The 22,807-nt window shown below is 45.7% G+C and overlaps 1 protein-coding gene across 1 annotated transcript in view; it reads left to right on the top strand.

Annotated features, from left to right (window-relative positions):
• Positions 1–22,807, top strand: part of MAPK4 (mitogen-activated protein kinase 4) — a 139,431-nt gene that overhangs the window by 57,518 nt on the left and 59,106 nt on the right. Inside the window, exon 2 of the mRNA XM_074995784.1 lies at positions 4,590–6,089. Within this exon, the coding sequence (XP_074851885.1) occupies positions 5,544–6,089 (546 nt within the window). The 5' untranslated portion in view covers positions 4,590–5,543. The remainder of the gene's footprint in view (positions 1–4,589; positions 6,090–22,807) is intronic.

Genomic DNA, 22,807 nt, shown 5'->3' with positions numbered 1-22,807 from the left:
TGAATTCAATTATTCGCGAGCGGACACTTCCCCTGGGGCCCTGGGCAGGAGCACCAGCAGATGGGCTCCAGGTGGGAGCCATATTTGCGAAATTCAACTTTCGCAAGGGTTTTCAGCGTGGAACCCTCGCAAATGTTGAGATCCTGCTGTATTTAGTTACAGGAAATAATATGCACATGGAGTAGGGACTGGGCTGCCTCCAAAGACATCAATTCAGGAGTGGGCAGGGAATTCCGTTCTAATTTATGCTATCTTCTTATGGCCCTGTGAGGGGAGAAACCCCACCAGGTCCCTTTCTTCTGCCATAGCCCATGCATGAGCTGGAAGGAAAAGACGTGGGATAGGAGCTGGTATTCTCTGGCTATGCCACCTGAACTTCCATAATTGTCGTGATGTAATGCTGTTTTAAAGATGTCATTCAGACTGAACGCCTGAGGTGTTTCATATACTGCCTAATCATATGAAAACACTTCAAATTAAATTTGTTTCTAATGTGAAATTAGCTTTTATCAAGAGAACTGTCCACAAAGATGCTGCAACAGCAACATTCAAGCCATGTGCACACAGCCTAACTTTCTGGTGGCACCTCCAAATTCATCCCCCCTGCCATTCGTAGTCCTCTCTCCAAGCTGCCCCTTTATGAAGAATAAACCATTTGAGATGTTTATTTCTAACAAAAGGAGACAGTCTAGCTTAAATGGCACATTTGAATTGCAAACTTTCAGTTCAGATCTGTTAGGGCAGCCTTATATCAGCCTGGATTTCAACAGATGTTTGTGTCTCAGTCAGTTCTGACTGGTGCTGGTTAACAGAATGCATGTAATTGTTTAAGTGAACCAAAGATAGGTGCTTTATGCAGCCACACAAAATGAGTCTGGATCAGTAAAAGATTAATTCGAGCAAGGCAGCATGTCAGTTGTTCTTAACCTTTACTGCAGCCTGTACCCCTTTGGTTCTCAAAATATGTTCTCGCACCCCTTATAAAAATGGAGATGGGAGGGCTATACTCTTTTAAATGCATATTAAATAGATGTAAAATAGTTTTACGTTATTACTCACCACAAATAATAGTACAGTAGGCCTACAAAAATGTGCAAGCACTACCCAGAGATGTTGCAGAGTTCTGATGTGGAAGTAAACTGTAACTGATGCACTTACAGCAGCTAATGGAATTCATACATTGGTTTGATGAAACAAAGTAGTTGTACTTACGTGCCTGTGCTTAATTTGTGTTTTCAGTGATTTACCTTCTAAAAAAATCTGGTGTGTCTCACATCCCCAGAAAGGGCATCATGTACCCTCAGGCAGTGCGAGCACTCCAGCTTGAGAACCATACAGAGTATGGCGTAATTTTTAGAACAAGGCACGAAGAGTCATGGCTTTGGGGTTCTAGTCCCAGTTCTGCCAAGTACTCCTCCACTGGCTTGAGCAAGTCACCTAATGTCTGTGTCCCTCTCTACCCATTTATGATGAGCAACTAATGCATGCCCACCCCATGGGAGAGCTGTGTTTATAAGTGATTTGATTTGATACCCTGGGATAAAGAGCCACCAGAAAGCAAAGCATTAATGTGAATGATTCTGGAGGCAGGGAAAGAAGCAAGTGTTCTTCATTGCCCTTCCCAACACAGATTTATAATGTTTTCTACACAAGCTCTGTGGAGATGAGCAGATTTGGCATCAGGGGATGGAAGGGACCAGAGAATGCACAAGGCCAGTTTTAATTTCAGCTTCTGGAATCAGAGATCGGCATCTTTCAGTTCCTAAAGCCCAAAAACAGATCCAGATCCAGACCTCTAGAAATGTAGCCCTTCCAATCTGGGTGCGTATGGTAGCGGAACTCTACCCTTAAGCATATCTTCTTGTGAGAGACTGAGAAGTGAAGCCAACTTTTGTTTTCATTTTCTACTCTCATATTTGTCACTTGCAAAGTTGACACGCGAGTGAAAGAATTCCTGCCATTCTTACCCTTGTAGATCGGTCACTAAATACAGCTGAACCTGTTATGCTTCCATCACACTCTGCCAAAAAACAACAAATTACTCTTCTTTGAATGACACACAACATGATTCTCAACGATGTTCTCCTCCTCCTCCCCCCAACATGTCAGGCCCTTAGCATTTCTCAAGGAGAACTGTCCTGTGCTGTTAGCTGCCTATCATGCTCCACTCTTGATAATACTCTTGTTCTTCTTGGTAAGCATCCCAGATCCTGTCTCTCTTTATAAATGTACAAAATGTAATGGTTTGTCTACATGACGTAAGGTTTTGGCAAGTAGCAAAGTTCACAGGCATGTGGCCAACAACCTACCAAGTCTAACGTGTAGACTATTTAGCACTGAATTCAAAGGGAGTTGCACCTGCTTATGCAAGGTTTGAATTTAACCTCACGTTGTTTAATATGTGGAGGAAAGCAAAGCAGCCCATCCTATACAAACCCAGGTACTCAAACCCCGAAGAAGCAATTTGTTTAGGTAATTGTGGTACTAGGCAGTGTGGGATAGAGCTTTCATGGCAATAACAGGTTACCAGGATGCCTGGCATTGGGTGGCAGCAGAGGCTGCCCCCTCTTTATCCCCCCGCCACTCAGTGCAGTGGCAAGATTAGGAGCGGCATGTGAGCCTGCTCCATCCTGCTGTCATCTCCCAGCCCGCTGGCTCTGCTTTACTGCAGCTGCGGGAAGCAGAGTACCCGGGTCCCAGTGCCAGTCCCAGCTCTGGCCCCAGGGCACTCGGCTTCCCGCCACGGCAGTGAAGTGAAATGCAGCCAGCCGGGAGATCAGTGGCAGAGCAGAGCAGGATGCTAGGTCACTCTGGCTTCTGATGCCATGGTGAATGTCAGGGGGAGGGAACCCCTGACCCATGCCAGGCCACCCTGGTAACCCCTGGCTCATGCTTGGGAGTAGGAGCTTTGCCAAGGTATGCAATGGGGCTGGGAGGGTGGAGCAGGGGCAGGAAGAGGCAGGGTGAGAATGGAGCAGGGATGGAGCTTGGTGGAAAGGGTGGAACAGGGACAAGTGGGGACTGCCCCTGTGGGTGGGGGAGTTGCCTGGAGAGCTGTTGGCTGTTGTTCATGTGCTTACCTCTTCCTAGGCCCAGTGCAACTCTGGCTTTCTGAATCCAGTGATTTTTTAATTTTTTTCTAGGTGCCTAAAAGTTAAGCATGGCTGCTCAGTGTTGCCACATCTACGGCTTTTGCGAGCCTGGTTCTAAGTGACTTGCCCAAGGTCACACAGGGCAGGGACTTGATGCTAAAGCTGCAAAGACTTAAGGTAGTAGATTGAATGATGAGCCATCCTTCTGATCTACTGCTGTGAGAGGTACGGCCTTTATTTCCCATGGATAATACAGTTCTACAGGTTGAACCTCTCTAGGTCAGCAGTCTGTCATCCCAGGACATCCATAATCTGAAATGATTTTAGTTAGCCAGACAACCACTTATCCTGGGTGGGACCAAGTTTCCTGAGGTCCCATAAAGTTTGTTTACAGCCCCCAGTCCTAGCTCCATGTGTTCTGTCCTTTTATTTAGCTGTATTACCCACTACATGTCTTCTGAGAGCTCAGTAAGTAGTGGAAATGTTGATAAGACTGCTGAACAATATTGTCCTCCCACAGTCTGGCAAATTCTCTGGTTCAGCCATGGTCAGGTCTCGTGGGTGCTGGACTAGAGAGTTTCAGTCTATGCTATGTGAAGCCCACTCAGGCACCCTAATCTATTATGGTGAGCCCTGTTCAAACAAGTATAAAATCAATCCTTGCCTTGAAGAATTTAGTCTAAGAATGGCATAGGCATGCTTGTTGTTTAGGCTTATGGCTATTTTATGAAGCTAAACGGCAGGTCAGTTCCTCCTACAGGTGGCTGTAGTGGCAGATGAGGGTATAGTTGTGTATCGTTGGCATGTCAGTTCAGTAAAGTTTATAAACCATGTTATGGTCCTTCTGAATGAAAGGCACTACAAAAATGCAAGATCGTTATCCTAGCTAGGGCTGGGGCAGTTTTTCCATTACCTTGGCTTGCGCAGAGCACAAATGTAAGCCACTGTATTTGTTCGTACGCTGTGGGAAAGCTCCTCCTCCCCTTACGTACAAAAGAGGAAAAAGCCCAAAGTGACCAGCCCTTAAACAAAAAGAACGTAAATTACAAACTGAAACATGACACATGTTGTCCTCTGAATTGCTTAGCATATAATGCCTCGCGTGTTGTGCAATTCATGTATTTTCTTGCAATTCAGTGAAGCATGCTTGTGCGGTCAAACTGGACAGCTGGGGATATGAGTGTTGTTAAATCTTAGACGTTTGCAAAATGCTTCGTAAAATATTAAAACATTAAAAAAAAGGAAAGCCCAGCAAAACATAATGTTAGTGGTCCTTTGTGTTTTCAGTTTAAAAAGGAGGAATTGAGCCTTTGGAAAAAGCTGCTAATGATGTGCGTGAGATATAACTAATTAATTTCTTCAAGGTCACAAATGATATTTCCTACCTTTTGCCTTGCTCAGGTTTAACCTTCAAGGACAGAGAATTTACATAAGAGGTGCATATTTGATATTCTTATCAAACCAATCTCTCTTTTTTTTTTTTTTTTTTAACTCCAGGAGGAGGGCTGAGAACCACTGAGGGATAACCAGGCAGTATGATGCAGGAAATTCCACCAGCAATAAACATTCCAACCAGCAATAAAGATCAGATGACACTTGGGTTGATTAACAAAAGACATACAAGCGAAAGGTATTGGAATAGTGAGCTTGGAAATTTACTGTGCTGAGCTCAGCTGATGAAGAGCTAATTTGGTTTATTTCTGTTTAACCCTTCTGCCTATCAAATGGAACATGGGGCCTGTATCTAGACAGAGGGCAGCAGAAAGAGTAACCAAGTCTTACTGAACTACTGGCTTCAAACAAAGAAAACTGGCATTCAAATTCACCTCTGGGGAGTTGAGCTCTCTTATTTGAAGGTTGCCTGAGGAAACTGGGGGCTGGAGACCATGGTTAAAAGCTAGCAGGATCCAAAGGAATTCGAGATTCCCACATTAAATACTGCTAGCTTGACTCCGCTGTGAAGTAATACCTGAAGTAAGTGATGAGAATACAAAGACCTAGAAGAAAAACTAATTGCAGCACCAGCTAGACTGTTATTCCAGCAATGTACTGTAGGCTCCAGAGAGAAAAATGTGAGGAGCTGAAGAACTTGGTTTATTTTTCTTGAGGCTATTAAAAGATCCTCTCTAACTGCGTTTTGATATGAAGAACTATTTTGTCATTGTTTTTTCTTCAATGATTCTGCATTCCAGATTTCCAGGCTCTTTGGAAAGTCTCCCTTTCTCCCCTCCCCCATCTTTTTAGAAATAGATTGTTTTGCTCAGACCTCTCTGTTCACTGTTTCTATGTCTCTGCCAGTCTCTTGTTTTGAAACTGTGATTCACAGAACAAGCAACCCCCCACGTATGTGTGGGTCATAATGACTCGCTGTATTTCAAGATACATTTGTGATCTGGGAGTTCTTTGCCTTTCTTGGTTTTTCAAGTGATAAAGCGAGAACGAAGCCCTGCAATGGCGGAGAAGTGTGACTGCATTGCCAGCATGTATGGCTATGATCTGGGTTGCCGCTTTGTTGATTTCAGGCCCCTGGGCGTTGGTGCCAATGGACTGGTCCTGTCTGCAGTGGACAGTAAGAGCTGCCGCAAAGTGGCTGTGAAGAAGATCGCCCTCACCGATGCGCAGAGCATGAAGCATGCCTTCCGGGAGATAAAGATCATTCGCCGGCTGGACCATGACAACATTGTGAAAGTGTATGAGGTGTTGGGGCCAAAGGGAACTGATCTGCATGGGGAGTTTTTCAAGTTCAACGTGGTGTATATAGTCCAGGAATACATGGAGACTGACTTGGCTCGACTGCTGGAGCAAGGAACACTGAGTGAAGACCATGCCAAACTCTTCATGTACCAGCTACTGAGAGGACTGAAGTACATCCATTCGGCCAACATACTGCACAGAGACCTCAAGCCTGCCAACATTTTCATCAGCACAGAGGACCTGGTGTTGAAGATTGGTGACTTTGGCCTGGCAAGGATTGTAGATCAACATTACTCACATAAGGTATGTGAAATAAATCTGGCCCCCTCGCTTTCTGTCTCAGTCAAATTGCTATCCAGGTCTAGGGGAGAGAGAGACTCAAAACAAATCCTCAGAACTGATCACCCCCCACAAATTTTGGAAAAACTCAGGTCTGGATTCATGTTCCATTCTGGGCAGTGGACCTGATTCTGACCTTGCTTACACCAGTGGTGTATCCATGGAGTTCTATAAACTTCATTTGAATTATTCCTGACTTAATACTGTTGTGGTAGGAGAACTTGGATCTGAGAACCACTCTAAGGTAGTCTTCCATGCTGATACTTCAGCTTCATGACATCCACATATTTGTGACTACAGAACTTCTAAGGGAACCCACTTATTGTCCCTATTCTTTATTATTGTGTTTTGGTTCTAGGAGGTATTTTCTGGTTGTCAGTGCATAGAACTTCCTTAACCTCTGGCACCACTGCAGAACCATAGCAGTCCAACGCTAGTGCATTGTTTCTCAGATGCAGTTACCATGGTGGTATGCAGCCACCAAGGGCTTTTGTTTGTGGGAGGAAGTGCAGTAGGGTCAATCTGTTGAGTTTTGCTGCTGTTGTAATTAGATCACCTCAAACTCTTTGAAATTTATCCTATGTCAGGTTCTAATTCCATCTTCCTATTATAGAGTGAACGGTTGCTATAGCTCTGCAAAACCACCTTCTCTCTCCTGCACTATATAATGGTTGTTCAGCAGACATTTGGACAGTGCTTTGCATGAGCCCAAATGAATTCCCCAGACCCAACTTGTCGTGTGGTACGTGAAAGCTGAGGATGGATCTAAGTACTGCAAGCTGCATGCAAAGAACCTGATTCTCCCTTCTCTTCTGTTCCTCAGCAAGGGTTGGACGTGGGCCTTTCCGCACCAAAGCACATACGAGCTGGAGGCAGAAGCAGCCAGCATTCTCAAGCTGCTAAATTCTGTGGTCTAGCTCCTTGGGGGAGGGGAACAATGGCACACCTTTCACAGCTGTGTGATAAATGTGCCTTATGTAGCCATTCATACATATGGAAAAACGTGCCCACAGCTGACTTTTCATGATTGCTCGTGGTAGAACTTTACACCACTTTGCCTCGTGTAAGTGGCAATGCAAGGGGCAAAGCAGGGGAGGAACAGGCCTTGGCCCTCTCATCAGCAGGGCGTGGTTACATCACTTCCTGTTTTTTAAGGTCAAATCCTGCTGGCTTGAGTCTGGCTGCACTGACCTTCCTCTGTTACTATGCCACAGTTGTGCTCTTCTGCTCTGTACCACCTTGTCAGAAAAGGGGTGTGTGAGCACCCACTAGGATGTAGCTGAAACTGCCAAACCCATACTGCACTCAGCCTAGTCTTTAGAGGTGAAATGGTGATAAGAATATAAGATTGACTATGCTAGGCCCATTATGCCAGTCTCTCTTCTGAGAGTGCCAGGTGTTCCATAGGGACTGAACAGAACAGCTAATATCAAGCGAGCCATCTCCAGTCACCCCTTCCCAGCTTCGGGCAAACAGATGCTCGAGACATTTTAGAGCACGTGTTTTGCATCTTTGCTTACCCTGGGTAACCTGCATTGATGGACCTGTCCTCTGTTATGTATCTTGTTCTTGTTAGAAGCCTAGAAACACATACTGCGCTTGGTCCAAGGCAGTGCTCTAGTTCTGTGGCTCACCACAGGCGCACGTACCCTGGTGAGTACGCAGAGGTCTTCCAGCAGGTAACTACTCACCTGGGTATTTTCCTAGTTTTACAATGGGTTAAATAAAAAGCACCAGCAACGTCAGCACAAAGTAAAATTTTCACATAGACGGTGACTTGTTTATACTGCTGTATGTAAAATACACTGAAATGTAAGTGTAATGTTAATATTCCAATTTATTTCATACTATAGTAAAATGAGAGAGCCGGCAATTTCATATGTAATTTAGTTTTTGAGAGAGGAAACTTGGGGGATATGCAAGATAAATCAGACTCCTAAAAGAGAAATTGTAGTCTGGAAAGGTTGAGAGCCGCTGGTCTAGCTGACCTCCCTTGGGATTTCTGTATGTGGAACAAGTGTAGAATATCATGAATTGAAGTTTCTCACCACTCTGCAATGCAGCCCGTTTTCTGCTTTATCTGAATCACTGGCCCATACACAGCACATATTCTGGTGCTGTTAGTGAACTGAGTCTGCTCTCCCTCCGTTTGTATGTCACAAGCATCCCAGCCTTCATTCATTACATATTTATATTCAGCTAAAGATGCCTATTTGCTGATCTGTTTGTCCCGATCACAAAAATCAATCAGATCCTGATTCTTGTTGTATGTATGTTCTGCTCTGGTTAGCCTGACTGTCCCACTCATTGGATTCTCTCTCTTGTTTCTGGGATGAGACAGCTAAATAATAAGACTGTGTTTTCTTTAGACTCCAGCCTATTAGGAAACAAAAAAATCTGTCATTTAAGGCTTCACAAAGCACTATGTAAACTCAAGAAAACACCACAAATTCAGCCAAGCAGATTATAGTGCCTGACTTGCATTTTAAGTGCCTGGTTAATGGCATATAACAATTTAAGATTCTTACATAACTCCCTAAGCAGGAGAAGCTGCAACTATATATAAAACCTGGCTCCACAAAGTATGTGGTCCATCCAGCAAGCTCCTATCTTATCGCCTTGTGCAGCATGGTCAGTGTGCACAATTCACTCACACTGCTCTCTACGGGAAGGACCTAGGATGGCTCAGCTGTGTGCCAGAGTCCTTAAAAACTTGTGACACTGCAAAGCTCAGCTGGACTGCAGCGTGCAGAACAGTGATGAGTGTGAAGTCTGAGGTGGCTGGCCGCAGATTGTGTATTTTCTAGAAAAGTATTTTGAATGGCATTTAACCAGATGAAGATATCTCTGCCTAAACCAGGACGAGACTGGAAGCTGTGTTGCTGCAATATTTTCGCAGTCTCTTCATGTTTGCTACTGAAGGGTTATTTTTGTGGGAGGGTGTCTTCTTTTTGCTGTACCGGAATAGACCAGTTCAAACAGCTCCACTTTTGAGGGCAGCATAAATGATCAACTTGTCTTAACACAGCAAATTGCAGTGCAATGCTCACGTAAAGGGAATCTCCTGTTCCTGAGAGCTGTGCCCATGGTACCTTGTTAAATGGCACTTTGTGCCCTTGTTGCACAGTTTTACTGCTTAGCAGGAGCTGGTCATAACTGCCTGACTAATCCAGATGAAAGAGAGAGATGCACAGAATGAGGAATGTAAAATATGTTTGGTGGGGGCTGGGAATGCAGGTGGTGATTTCCCTAGGATTTTATGTAATGTACCTTGCCTTCGACATTGAATAATAAAAGCAAATCCCTTCTGACCTTGCACGGTGCAAACCTCTGCTGGGGTTAGACAATGAGGAAGCAATATGCAGCCTAGGATTTGAAAAAGCCTGACCTTTAAATTGCAGAGCTGAGCTTCACACCTCTGCCTTTGTATGGCAGAGCTAGAATTTAATGCATCAAGGCACCATCACCAGGGAGATTATTTCTTGTGCGCTGGAGGATTGTGATTTGCCATAGAATGAAGCCGTTAGTAATTACAGGTATGTCATAGGGAGTTGTTCTTATTTATAGATTGCAAAGTCCTTTATGAAGGAGATCGGTATCATTATCCCCGTTTTATAGGTGAGGAAGCGAAGAGACTGAGATGGGACTTTACCAAGGTCACCCAGCAAATCAGTGGCAGAGCCAAGAATAGATTATCCTTCTACCCAACCTCCGAGTCCTCCGTTCACTCATCTGCACTGCTTCCCGCTCTTTGAAGACAGTGTGTTCCATCTAGTCTGTTCACTTCACACAGTGATGGCTTTTTATGCCTTTTCCCCAGGGACAGGGCCAGCCATTCTCATTCCCATTGTGCTGGAGTTCAGGAAGTAAGTAAATCAATCAAGTCGGGACATTGTATAGTTGTGCTGCTCCACAAGTGGCTTGGGATGGTTTGTGACTTACGATGGATCTGACTGACACTTCACTCTGTGACAGACCCACCAACGGGTCGGGGGGGAGCCGAAGGAGGGGCAGTTACCCCTGGCTCCTTTGAAGTGCTGTAGCAGCACTGCTCTGTTGCTCTGTGCGGTTGTAAGGGGAGCAGGAGCCAGTGTCACAGTCTGGGTGGTACTAAGGGCTGACTGCCCTAGGCCCCACCCCTTTTACCCTTGGCACTGCCCCTTCTGGGGGCACAAAGCCAGGTCCCCTCTCCCGGCTGTCACTCCCACTGCTCTGTGAATCACCCCTCGGTAATCAGTGGGACTCCTCATGAAGTCTGCTATAAAGGTAACAGAATCAGCCCTTGGAAGGCAGCACAGCCTCTGGCGTTCGTAGATACTTACCAAAAATCCATCCTTCTGCCACTGAGAAATGTAAAAATAGTGCCAAAAAATGCCAAGGCTGAGTTAATATAGCAGGCATCGGCAAACAATGGGTGGCTTCCTGGCCTTAATTGCAGTTTCATCATTCATTTAAGTAAGACCAGGATTTCATCCCATCTTGCATTCCGTTGGCTCTGCAGAGAGGGTTTGTCAATAAAATAAAATAATAGTATTTTACACAGAGCTGAGTTGCAAGGGTAGTCTCTGAAATGTAGCATTGGAAGGGAACTCATCCATCCCCCGTGCTAAGGCTTGATTAAGTGCCTGTGTGAGCAGAACTGCTGGTGCAAAAAGAGCTAATAAAACAGAGTTCCAGACACTAACTGGGGTGGTGGATCTGGTTTTGGATTTTAAATGTCTTCAAAGCGTCGACTGGGAGGTGGATGTTCAGGTTTGTTTTTCAGTTTGGCTCTCTCTTTTAAAAAGCCATGGTAATTTCAATCTCGGTTAGAAACGTGTTGGAAAACACAGCTCCTTCTCTACGGAGGGTAGAACTAAGGGGGAAGGAAAAGTTATTGGCTGACTTCAGGATGTGAACAAAGTGAGGAGTGAGGCCTGATGCTCTACCTTGTAAGGAAGAAAGCAGCAAAGGTTAGAATGAATGAACATGAGCAGCCTATTTAAAAAACATTATTTTTAACCCACCACCTCTATCTGGATTATACTTATTCCTCTTACGTAACTAGGACAAGACTATGAGATTTAATTATGTTCTTTCATTGGGGTCAAGGACTGAATAAAGTATAAACCCTCCCACACCTTGGCACCTGCCACAGAGCATCATAATGCAGGTAGCCTATATTCCACAAGGGGAGACTCCAATAACAGCACAAAGGTGAGCTGCACAAATGTGGGATTATAAATGTTTCATGAGAAATGCTGTACTGCAGTCTGTAGGTTAGCCAGGTCGGAGGCAACCAGCTGTATTAAGGGAACCTGTTCTGGCTAAGCTGATTGCTGTTGCACCATGACATATACACCCAAACTATCTGTCCTATTTTTTTTTTTTTTAATATAACTGGCTTGAGGTGGAATGAAACCAGGAGAACCCAGTTCAAACTTGCATGGTCTGCACTGTGATCAAGGCTGGAGGGGGAAGGTAAAAATGCTTGTGGAGTAGAGCTAAGCACTCATAATAGTAGACCAGTATGTTCGTTAAATATTACTTAGGAGGACAAAGAGCAGGTTCTAAGCCCTGGCCCTCCGGGGCCACATCCATAAGTCCTCACTCAGTGCCACCTTTTATTCATGGGATCAGGAGTGTTACCTGAGCCCTGACAATTTATTTTGGAGGGCCACACTGTGGCTTTTACTCCCATTGGGGAAGTGCTGTACTGTGCCAGATGGAAGGCACTGCACACAGTCAGGCGCAAACACATTGGGTACTGAGATAAGGTTGCCAGTTGTCTCATTGCACAAACCCAAGGCCCTTGCCCCACCGCTTCCCCGTTGCCGTGCCCCCAGTCACTCTGTCCCCACTCCCTCTAGCACACGCTCGCCCCCACCATCACTCACTTTCCTGTGTGAGGGTGGGGGTCGGGGAGGAAGTGTGGGCTCTGGGCTGGGCCTGCAGGGTTCAGAGCGGGGGAGGGGTCTCCAGGCGGAGCCAGGGCAGGGGGTTGGGCTGGGGGAGGAAGTGTGAGCTCTGGGCTGGGTCTGAGGGGTTCAAAGTGGGGGAGGGGTCTCCAGGTTAGCTAGAGGGGGGGATGTGGGCTCTGGAAGGTAGTATGGGTGCAGGAGTGGTTGTAGGCCTGAGGCAGGGCCGTGTGGTGCAGGAGTGGATCTAGGGTGTGGGCTGTGGGAAGGGAATCGGGACTTGAGCAGGGGGCCTAGGAGGTGAGGGCAGCACTTATCTCAGGTGGCTCCTGATCAGGGGTGCTAAGACAAACTTCCTGCCTGCTCTGGCCCCATGCTGCTCCCATGTCCCTACAGCCCTTTGGGAGGGGGAGGGAGAAGGCAACTCCATGTGCTGCCCCCACCTGTAGGCACCAACCCTGCATCTCCCATTAGCCACAGTTTCCAGCCAATGGGAGCTGTGGAGTCAGTGCTTGGGGTGGGGCCAGCATGCATGGACCCCTATCACTCCCCTCCCATCCCCCAGGGATGTGCTAGCTGCCTTGGGAGTGGCACAGAGCCAAGGCAGGCAGAGATCCTGCTTTAGGCAGATTGGAAAATCTAACCAGGAAGGCAGATTCAGGGACCAGGGAAGAGTTGAGACATTGGACTTGGATGTTTTAGGCCCTGCTTACCTAGAAAGCTTTAATGGTTGTGCACATAGATTTATAGCAGTTTAACCCTGTGCAGGGACACTCTCCTACCAGTGTCTCCACTCAGTGGTTAAACTGGTGTAACTATATATATATATATATCTATATTTATATTCACAACTTGTTTTAGACCAAGAAAATGTCCCTGCAACAGGAAAGACCTTCCAATCGGAAAGCAAGGGTGTGGGGAGGGGTGGGGCGGACGGGGCAAGGTTTGAAAGCGGAATCTCCTCATACACTGGCAGAAAATGTGGTTCACAGCTGTCTCTGTTGCACCATCTTCCGTGTCCCTGGTCAGCTCGCCCGGTGTTAGATCTGTGCACGGGAAGGGAGCATTCTAGTGGCAGGACCGAAGAAGTGGTAGGAGGAGTATACCCCACAGACCCTCATTTCCAGAGGAAGTGAGCCCTGAACTTCTGCTAAGTTTTCTGGGGAAGCCTTTGGGAGTTCAGTATCTTCCCTGATTTTATACACAAGAAGGTCCCTAAAGGGCAGTGTATGAATAGTCTTTAGGAACTGGGCTGGTGCTGTGGGGACAAATGTGGTATTCTCTAGTCCCTGAATGTTGGTTTTTAAAACCAATAATTTTCCAGCAGTTCAGGGGCTGATTAGACCCTTGGAAAATGTTGGAGTTTAAAGAGTAGAAACAAGTAATAATTGGCTAGTGTTGTTTGTAATATTGGTCTTTCTGACCAGAATTTGGATCTCCTTGAAGATGGTGTGGTGGGGCAAATGTCCCGTCCGTGGCACCAGGCCTCCTTGGGAGCAATGTGACTGGGGTAAGACGGGTGCAAGGAGGGGAGTCCCAGAGTCTCGGAAGGGTGAGCGGTGTCTGTGCAGAATGCTGTGTCTTTCCTCTGATCTGTGTTCTCGTACTTGAAGCTGTTTGTTTCATGGGCGGATGAGGGAACAAACCCAGACCCTTTTCCCCCAGTGGAACAATCTGGGAAGTTCAGTAGGGGCTACATCTCACTTTCCCTTTCCCACTCTGACCCTGGGTTTGCATGGGAACATTTTGCATGGGAATGGTGACCCAGCTCCACAAGTGGACCTTTCTCTAACGCAAGTACAGGTTGAACCTCTCCAATCTGGCACTCTGGGGACCTGACTGATGCCAAACCAGAGAATTTGACGAACCACAAGAAGTCAATATTGTCCAGCAGCATTACCAACACTTCCACTGCTTCCTGGGCTCCTAGAAGACATTTATGGGTAAATTAGAGCTAAATAACAGCACAGAATGTGCCTCTGACAAAGTGTGCCTTCGCCCACGAAAGCTTGTGCTCCAATAAATCCGTTAGCCTATAAGGTGTCACAGGACTTCTCGTTGTTTGAGCATAGAGTCGGGGGGGTGGTCTGTAAACAAACTTTGTGGGACCCTGGGAACCTTGGCCACACCCATGATAAGTGGATATTTGGGTAACTAAAATCATGTTGGACCACAGATGTTGCCTAACCAGCAAATGCCAAATGAGAGAGGTTCAGCCTGTACTGAGTTGTATGCTGTCCAGTAAACCCTCGAAATGCGAAAATAATGCAAGTTAAGCACAACTCAAAATCCCGCTTCCCCGGCCCCTGCCCAACCCTCCCCCTCCGGCCCCACACGGCACCAGTTCAACCCACCCCCTGGCCCCGCTCGCTATCTACACACGGCTCTGGCTCACTCCCCCACCCCTCAGGTGCGGCTGCAGCTCAACCCCCTGCGGCCCTGGTTCAAATCCCCTGCCAGTGCGACTCCTCCTCTGTGTGTGGCTCCAGCTTAACCTCCCCCAACATCCTGGTTCAAACATCCCTGCTGCGTGTGGCTCTAGCTCAAACCTCCTGCTCTCCCCCCGCGGCCCTGGCTCAGCTCCACCCCTCTCCCACTCTTCAGCCTTAATCCACCCCAGCCTTAACCCCTGCCCCACTGCCACACTTAACCCTCCCCAACTGCCCCCGCAACCCCAGTACTCACTTTTCAAAAGGAGCTCCAGGTGCTCCTGCTGCTTCCCCAGGTGCAGAAGGTGCTGTTCCACCAGGGGGAAAAAGCCACCCCCGATTTACGCAAAATTCCAGTTACGCGAGGGTGTGTGGAATGCAAACCTCGCATAAGTTGAGGCACTGCTGTAGTCTTCTTTTTTGTGTTTTCATAGTATGTAGACTGGCATGGCTATCTCTCTGGGCTAGTGTAGACACAGCCTGTTTCTATAGAGCATAGGCATGTTACATGAACTAGGACTGCATAAGCCATGATCATGAGGTGGTAGATCTTAAGGTACACTCGCATGCAGGGCTTTGGCTGCATCTATACGTGCACACTACTTCGAAGTAGCGGCGCCAACTTCAAAATAGCGCCCGTCACGGCTACACGTGTTGGGTGCTATTTCGAAGTTGAAATCGACGTTAGGCGGCGAGACGTCGAAGTCGCTAACCCCTTGAGGGGATGGGAATAGCGCCCTACTTCGAAGTTGAACGTCAAAGTAGGGCACGTATAGACGATCCACGTCCCGCAACATTGAAATAGTGGGGTCCACCATGGCGGCCATCAGCTGAGGGGTTGAGAGACGCTCTCTCTCTAGCCCCTGCGGGGCTCTATGGTCACCATGTGCAGCAGCCCTTAGCCCAGGGCTTCTGGCTGCTGCTGCTGCAGCTGGGTATCCATGCTGCATGCACAGGGTCTGCAACCAGTTGTCGGCTCTGTGGATCTTGTGTTGTTTAGTGCAACTGTGTCTGGGAGGGGCCCTTTAAGGGAGTGGCTTGCTGTTGAGTCCTCCCTGTGACCCTGTCTGCAGCTGTTCCTGGCACCCTTATTTCAATGTGTGCTACTTTGGCATGTAGGCGTTCCCTCGCAGCACCTATTTCGATGTGGTGCTGCCCAACGTCGACGTTGAACATCGACGTTGCCAGCCCCGGAGGACATGTAGACGTTATTTATCGAAATAGACTATTTCGATGTCGCTACATCGAAATAAGCTATTTCAATGTAGCGTGCACGTGTAGACGTAGCCTTTGTTTCAAAACCCTTTTTCTTTTATGTTATGCTTTTCATTTCCACTGTTAAGACTAAACACTACCTTGGTTCAAGAAGGCTGCCTGGCCACCGTTCTCCACTGGTCTCAGACTCCTGACAGGAAAAGCCCTGAGTGCTGAACATAGTTGGATCATGGAGTAAACCTGGCTGATCCCTAGCATACTGTAGCACAAGGTCAGGTCTAAGAGCAGAAGTGGGTGATTCCATTTGATAAGCAGTGAAGGCACAAGAGTAGACATCTTAGGAGGCTGTTTTCAGAGTTCACTCACTCTCTGGAAGTGGGTGATCGCACTCAGAAGTGAGTGGTGGCTTTATGCTGACCCACCAAAGAGAGGTCATAGAGATATGAGGTGTCTTGTGTGTCCGGGAACAGGGCATACGTAGGCATACTGCCAGGGATCGTGGTGCATGGGGCTGCAATGTGCTCCTGCAGGTTAACATGCTGTCTCAGGTGCAACCATGTGGCAGCTACTGGTCAGTAGAAAGGTGAGTCTGCTGCCTTCTCCTTATTGTGAAAACTGGCGTATTGCAACAGGGGATCCCAGTTCCTGAGCCACATGAAACTGAGGCAAATAGAGGAATTTGGCTTGGTATTGTCCCCCAGGTGGCAAATGTTTAAGAACTTGCTGTAGTATCAGACTCTTATACTAACTGATTTCAAAGGGAGATAGGGATGCTGAATGCCTTATGGCATCAGGCTGTAGCTTTGCTGCAGTCCTGAAGCATGGTTGAAGTTTAATGAACATTCCCCATCAGGAATAGATAGTACCGTGTTGCAGAACTTCCTTAGCTGTGCTGCTGGGAGATTGCAAACCCCACAGCACATGCTACTCACTCTTGTTCTCCTGCTGCTCAGTCCTGCTGTTCCCTTCCATATTTATCCTTCCGTTATCTGACCTGCCAAGAATGCAGTTCTTCTCCATACGGTCACAGATTTCTGTGATCAAACCGAGAGCAAAATATCATGTCTGCTGGTGCTGACAAGAAAATTCCTTAATTAGTTTCTGATATAATTACTAGTTAATTGCGCAGCCGGTCAATAAAGGAAGATGTCATTTGCCATACTTTAACTAGATCCTTCTGAGCATGAGTGTTAGTCTCCTTCTGTGTAGTAACTAATTTTTGTCCTTGTGGCCAGGTGTAAATGCACTCTGGCGTGCAAAAGGGTCACACTGTCTCAGTGTATCACAGTGTCGATCTGAATGGGATTATAAAAGGAAAAGGAGAAATGGATGTAAGGCGGCTATTCTAGGGGAAAGCTGTGTCTTCTGTTGGCTATACTTGAAAAGACCTTGGGTGATTATTTACCCAGGGGTATGAGTTGATTTGTTCCAGTTATGAGCCTGGGTTTTGGAAATAAAACAAGCTCTGTACAACTGCCAAACACCCCCTTCCTCAGGTACTATATATTGGCAGAAGAGGGAATAGAAGGCCAGAACAGAGACTGCAAAAGCCATTGAATGCTACTAACTCCCTGTCCTGTAAGAGGCTCCTACCCTTTGTAATAGGCATCTTAGCCAGACATGTCTAACACAAATGCCTTTCCTAAGGAAAGATAACTGCTAAAGAAATTTATTCTTGATAACACTGTGCTGCATGAATACAAAAGTAACTGACTTAGACTGTCATCTTCCTGTCCAAGGACAAGATAACAACAGGCATTGTCTAACTGCTTGGGAATAACAGTCATTCTGCTACAGAAGCAGTTGTCCATTGGCTTGATAACAACCAGTGCTAACAAAAAGAGAGGTGCTGAAGGTCAGTGTCCCCTCATGGGATATGACTTCGGAGAACACCATGATGTTAACTGCTTTAGCTGTGTAACATTTTTCATGTGGTGGGGGAATTCCCATCTGGACCTGACTTTCATCCCTCCTACACACACAAGTGGGTATGTCTCATGGGTGGTTTGTCCAGTAGGAGGCTGATCAGCGTTGTTATCATCAATAGTGTTAACAGCCTCCATTCTTTTAGAGCTCTGTCCCCTTTCTAAGGGTCACACCTTGGAAATATTAAATGAAGCAGCAACATTCCTTGAGCATTCTGGGTTAGTCTCAATTACGAAAAAGACCAGGATGCAAGTGGTAGCCCCAGCATCATCTGACATGAAGAGGGCCTGTGATCCAGTGAACAGATCTCTAGACTAGGTTGGAGAAAACCTTTTGTTCTAGTCCCCCTTTTGTCTCTTGTCTCTTACTTGCTGGGTGGCCCTTAGGCAAGTGACTTCAATGCTCTGAGCCCCTCTTTCACTTCCCATCCTTTGTTCTTGTCCACTTAGACTGTAAGCTGTTTGGGGGCAAAGACTGCCTCATGCTGTGTGCCCATGTTGGTTGGGTTCATTAGGCTCCACTGCAATAAAGAATAATGATCAATGCAATTTGCATCCCTGCTGATATATCTGTAGGCAGCGAATGATCTGTGAGCTCCAGTCCCTGAAAGGCCAGTGCAGAATTGTTTTTGTTAAAGAACATTTTACTAGCTAGGGTCTAGACTCTAGGACAAGAAAATTGCACCCATTCATACATGCTTTTTGGTGATCTGTCGTCAGTGGAACGTGCTCAGGTGGGTATCTGGGATCTGAGAACTTGCAGGTTGTATATCAATCACCCTAAAAGACTGCAGCTGTTCTGACCAAATGTCTTATCAGTCCTGTCCCTCCATCTCTTGTAGCCCTCCAGCGGAGTAGCAGAATGGCAGAATATAGCTAACGTTTATTGTGACTGATGCTGTAAGTACAGTTTTTAAAAAAAATCAGGCTTAATAATATTCTCCTGGCAGTGTATCTTGTTTATATGAATTACAGTAAACAGGCATTAATTAGGATAATTATATACGGGAAGGGAGTGCATGCTCCACTACTGGAAAGATGCCAGTGGAAAAAAATGGACCACGTTTGTCACTGGGATTGATCAATGACAAACTCATTTCTGTCTCCCAGTAAGCATTTGTACTGTGAGTATTGCCAAGGTGGTGTCCTGACCCCTTTCAAAGGTCATAATTGCATCAGAAAATTAGAGGTTTCAACTAACAATAGAGATGAAGTCAGGCTGCAGAATTCAGGCTCTTATCTGGGTTTCCAAATTCTAAGGCTGGAGGCCCAGCTCTGATCGAGTTATTAAAATCACCTCCTCCCCCCTCTCCCCCCCCAGGTTGTTGAGACATTTGCAAATGCTTCTGCCTCACAAAGAAAATCAAATCTAGGGAGGGGTCAACAGACTTGCTGGGCCCTGGTGGAGGGGGAGTGGGGGGCTGGCTCCATGTTTCTGGAAGGGACAGAGCATCAGGTGGAAGAGGCAGGGCAGAGGACAGCCTGTTCTCATCACTGTCCTGAGTGGTGCTCCAGTCGCGATTGCAAGGGTCCAGCCACTGAAGTGGCAGTGGGAGAGCACGCTAAGCACTTTTGAATTGCCAGGGCCCATGGCAAGTTGTCCCCTTTGCTCTCCCTCCCCTGCTGCCCCCCTGCCCATCAGTGGGCCTATGCATCCAGAGGTGAATTTCAGCAAAGATCCAAAAAGAGTAACCTGATGCAAAGAAGCTAAAATTTCTGCAGCAGCTCGGAAGCTGGCAAGTTGCTGCAAAAACATTTAGCTTCGTCCCTTTACTCCTCTATTCTTTATTTCTTTTAATATATTATGACGGGTTGAGTTAAGACTTGATAATTTTAAGCCCATGAGTAGTTGTGTGAAGGTTCTTTCACTGCCATTTGCTACAGCTGCAATTGCCTTTGTTTTGACATCTCCACTGATGCTTGTAGAATGGCCTGGTACATTTTTCTTTAGAAATACAAATGTTCAGGATTTCAGGGGACAATGTCAAGTTTATTAGTCCTCAAAATTAATGCACATGGTGAAATAGTGAGATAGTACAAGTTGAATCTCTCTAATCCAGAACTTTTGTCCAGCAAACTCTATAATCTTGCATGACTTTAGTTAGCTGGACGACCACTTACATGAGTGTGTCCAAGTTTTCTGGAGTCCCATAAAGTTTGTTTATAGCCACCAGTCCTGGCTGTCAGTGTTCTATGCTGTTATTTAGCTGTAATTTACCTCTAAATGCCTTCTTAGAACCAGTAAGCTGTGGTAATGTGCTAGACACTTTTGACCTCCCCTCATCCAGCAAATTCTCTGATCTGGCACTGGTCAGGTCTCGAGGGTGCTGCACGAGAGAGGTTCAACCTGTAGTAGTTCAGTGGAATTACTTTTAAAAAAGCAAAAAAAGTACCATTTTTAAAAATTTGAGATAGCAAATAATCAACAGAAAATTTGTGTCCTTTACATGAAACATGAATATTCCTTAAAGACAGCTACCCCAGGAAGCTGTATTCAGTTTTGGGGACCAGAAGGATATAAACAAGCTGCCTTCTGAGAATATCAATTCAGATTTAGTAGTTCACATCAGAGAAGAGCAACAAAAACAATGCAATTGACTGATGAGGAAAACTTTTAAAAGAAGAAACTCCGTGTAGCTTGATTAAGTGCCATCTGAAGAAGGGGAGACAATAGCTTATGACTATTTGAGGTACGCTCAAGTTGCAGAGGTAATACCTGAGGTAGTACAGTAGGGTTGATAAAGATTATTGGATGAAGTCAACAGTGGGACAACTCTTTCTCCAGCGTCTAGTTTGTTGAAACGAGAAGTGTCCTTTCAGGGTAAGCCAAGGGAAGGCACTACTTAAACATGTACCAGTACTGAAGCTGTTTCTCTCTAAGGCCTGGTAAATGAAGTGTGTGTCTCCATCTTCTTCTCTCCCTGGGTCGTTTATATCTGTGCGATATATTATATGCACTTTGCCTAGGTGTAAATGGCTGCGTCAGTTTCCAGAGCGGGTAGTGGTTTTGAATGCTGCATATCATCATCACTATTGTCCTTTACAGAGGAAGGCTTCATGGAGCAATGCAGGAATGATGATCTTCCTGCACTGAATAACCCAGTGTATTTCTAGGTGCCAGGGGAATCCTTTAAACACAAGTTATTAGACGTTGCATGGAATTTTTACCATTAGCTAGATGTGGGTTGGAACCAAAACCTCACCGGAATGGGCTATCACAAAAGTTCTGCACCTGTTGAATTCTGGCCTGGATGGGGTGACTCAGTCCCCTCTTTCTTTTGCTTTTTTCTTTAGTCTTGGAATCTATTGGAACTTTTTTCCAAACATCCCAGAATCCTGCCAAATATCTAGAAATATGCCAACTACTCGTAATGACTTGGGCATGGTGGTGGGAACAGGGCCTATAATGCTTGTTCTGTGTCCTTTTAAGACTATGAAAGGGGGTGGAGAATATTTCTGGTGTAATTATTTATTTTTGGCCCATGCATCTTGCAAGCTACAGTTGGCTTTGCAGTGGTCATCTTAGCATATACTTGCCTCAGGTGGCATGTGACCACTGAATTTGGTTGGAACATTAGCTTCTCCAGCCTGTCCTGGGCCAGGACTGACAGGAAGTGAGACAGGAAAGCTGATCTATGCTCCCTAGTTTTGTGATTAGTGCTATGTGTGGAACAAAAGGCCTTCAAAGAGAATTCTGCATCTTCTCTGCTGCAGGTGTGTAAGGCTCGCACCATTGGTACGCTTGGAAAGATAACTTTTTATCAGTAACTATCAGTAAACATCGTTTTCACCATATACACAAGCTGACAATATTTCTCTTGATAAAACTGAAGTGTACAGATAGGCAAAGGAAAGAAAAGGCTGTGTGAGTACTTGCTAGAGTTTGATTAAAGTATATTTACTTTGTGTGCTCTGGTTTGTGATGTTGAGAATTTGTGTTTAAATGGTTATAAAGAGTCACCTTTGTGACCCTCAGTGTCAGCTGTCATTAAATAATTATTGTCTGGACCCTCCTTCCCCAACTGGGTTACAAATGTGGAAATTTAAGTCAATTTTTAAAAAAATGTTTAAATATAAAGCTTGGTATCAGTCATTGTTATTAAAAAAACAAAAACAAATTCTGCCACTGTACTGGGACTGCCTGGGTTTCCTTGCACGTTCTAGAGATCCTGTGCAGAGATAGTGGACCCAGAGTGGTGCTTCAGGGTGGTACTCTTTTTTTCAACAGCCTATCAAAACAAAAAAGCAGTCATGTAGTGCTTTAAAGATTAACAAAATAATTTATTAGGTGATGTGCTTTTGTTGGACAGACCAACTTCTTCAGATCATAGCCTTACTAGAACACACTCAATATATAAATCACAGAAGTCCAAAAATTGTTATCAAGGTTGACAAATCAGAAGAGCAGGGAGGTGGCGGAGGGGGGAAGATAAGAGTTAGATAAAATATCAAATTTTGTAAAAGAGTCCTTATAATAGGTCAGGTAATTGTTGTCCTCTGCAAACTATGTGTTAATGTGTCAAATTTGAATACGAATGTTAGTTCTGAGTATTCCCTCTCTAGATGGTTGTTAAAGTTCCTTTTCAGTAGAACTCCCAGGTCTTTAACAGAATGGCCCACTCTATGAAAGTGCTGTGTGACAAGCTTGTGTATTTGGAGATACACAATGTCTATTCATTCTTTGTTGAAGAGTGTTTCCTGTCTGTCCTATATACCTGGGGTATGGGCATTGTTGGCACATGATGGCATATATGATGTTAGTTGAGGAACAAGAGAATGTGCCCGTGATTCTGTAATTAACGTGGTTAGGTCCAGTGATGGTATCTCCAGAATAGATATGTGGACAAAGTTGGCAATGGGGCTTGTTGCACGAAGTTCCAGGTTTAGTATCTGACGAAGCGGGTCTTTGCCCACGAAAGCTTACGCTCCAAAATATCTGTTAGTCTATGAGGTGCCACAGGACTTGTTGTTGTTTAGGTTTAGTATTGTGGTATAGCCTGTGGTTGCTAGTGAGAATCCTCATAAAGTTGGGAGGTTGTCTATAAGAAAGAACAGGACTGTCACCTAGGGCCTTCTGCAGTGTGATTTAGGATAGGTTGTAAGTCTTTAATGATACATTGCAGTGGTTTGAGTTGGTGATTGTAGGTAATAACAATGGTGTTCTGTTATTGGCTTTTTTTTTTGGGCTTATCCCGGAGTAGCTGGTTTCTGGATAT

Source organism: Carettochelys insculpta, chromosome 5 (genome assembly GCF_033958435.1).
Source record: "Carettochelys insculpta isolate YL-2023 chromosome 5, ASM3395843v1, whole genome shotgun sequence".
Lineage (NCBI taxonomy): Eukaryota > Metazoa > Chordata > Testudines > Carettochelyidae > Carettochelys > Carettochelys insculpta.
Note: the sequence above shows the minus strand (reverse complement) of the source record. Positions and strands in the feature narration are given on the sequence as shown.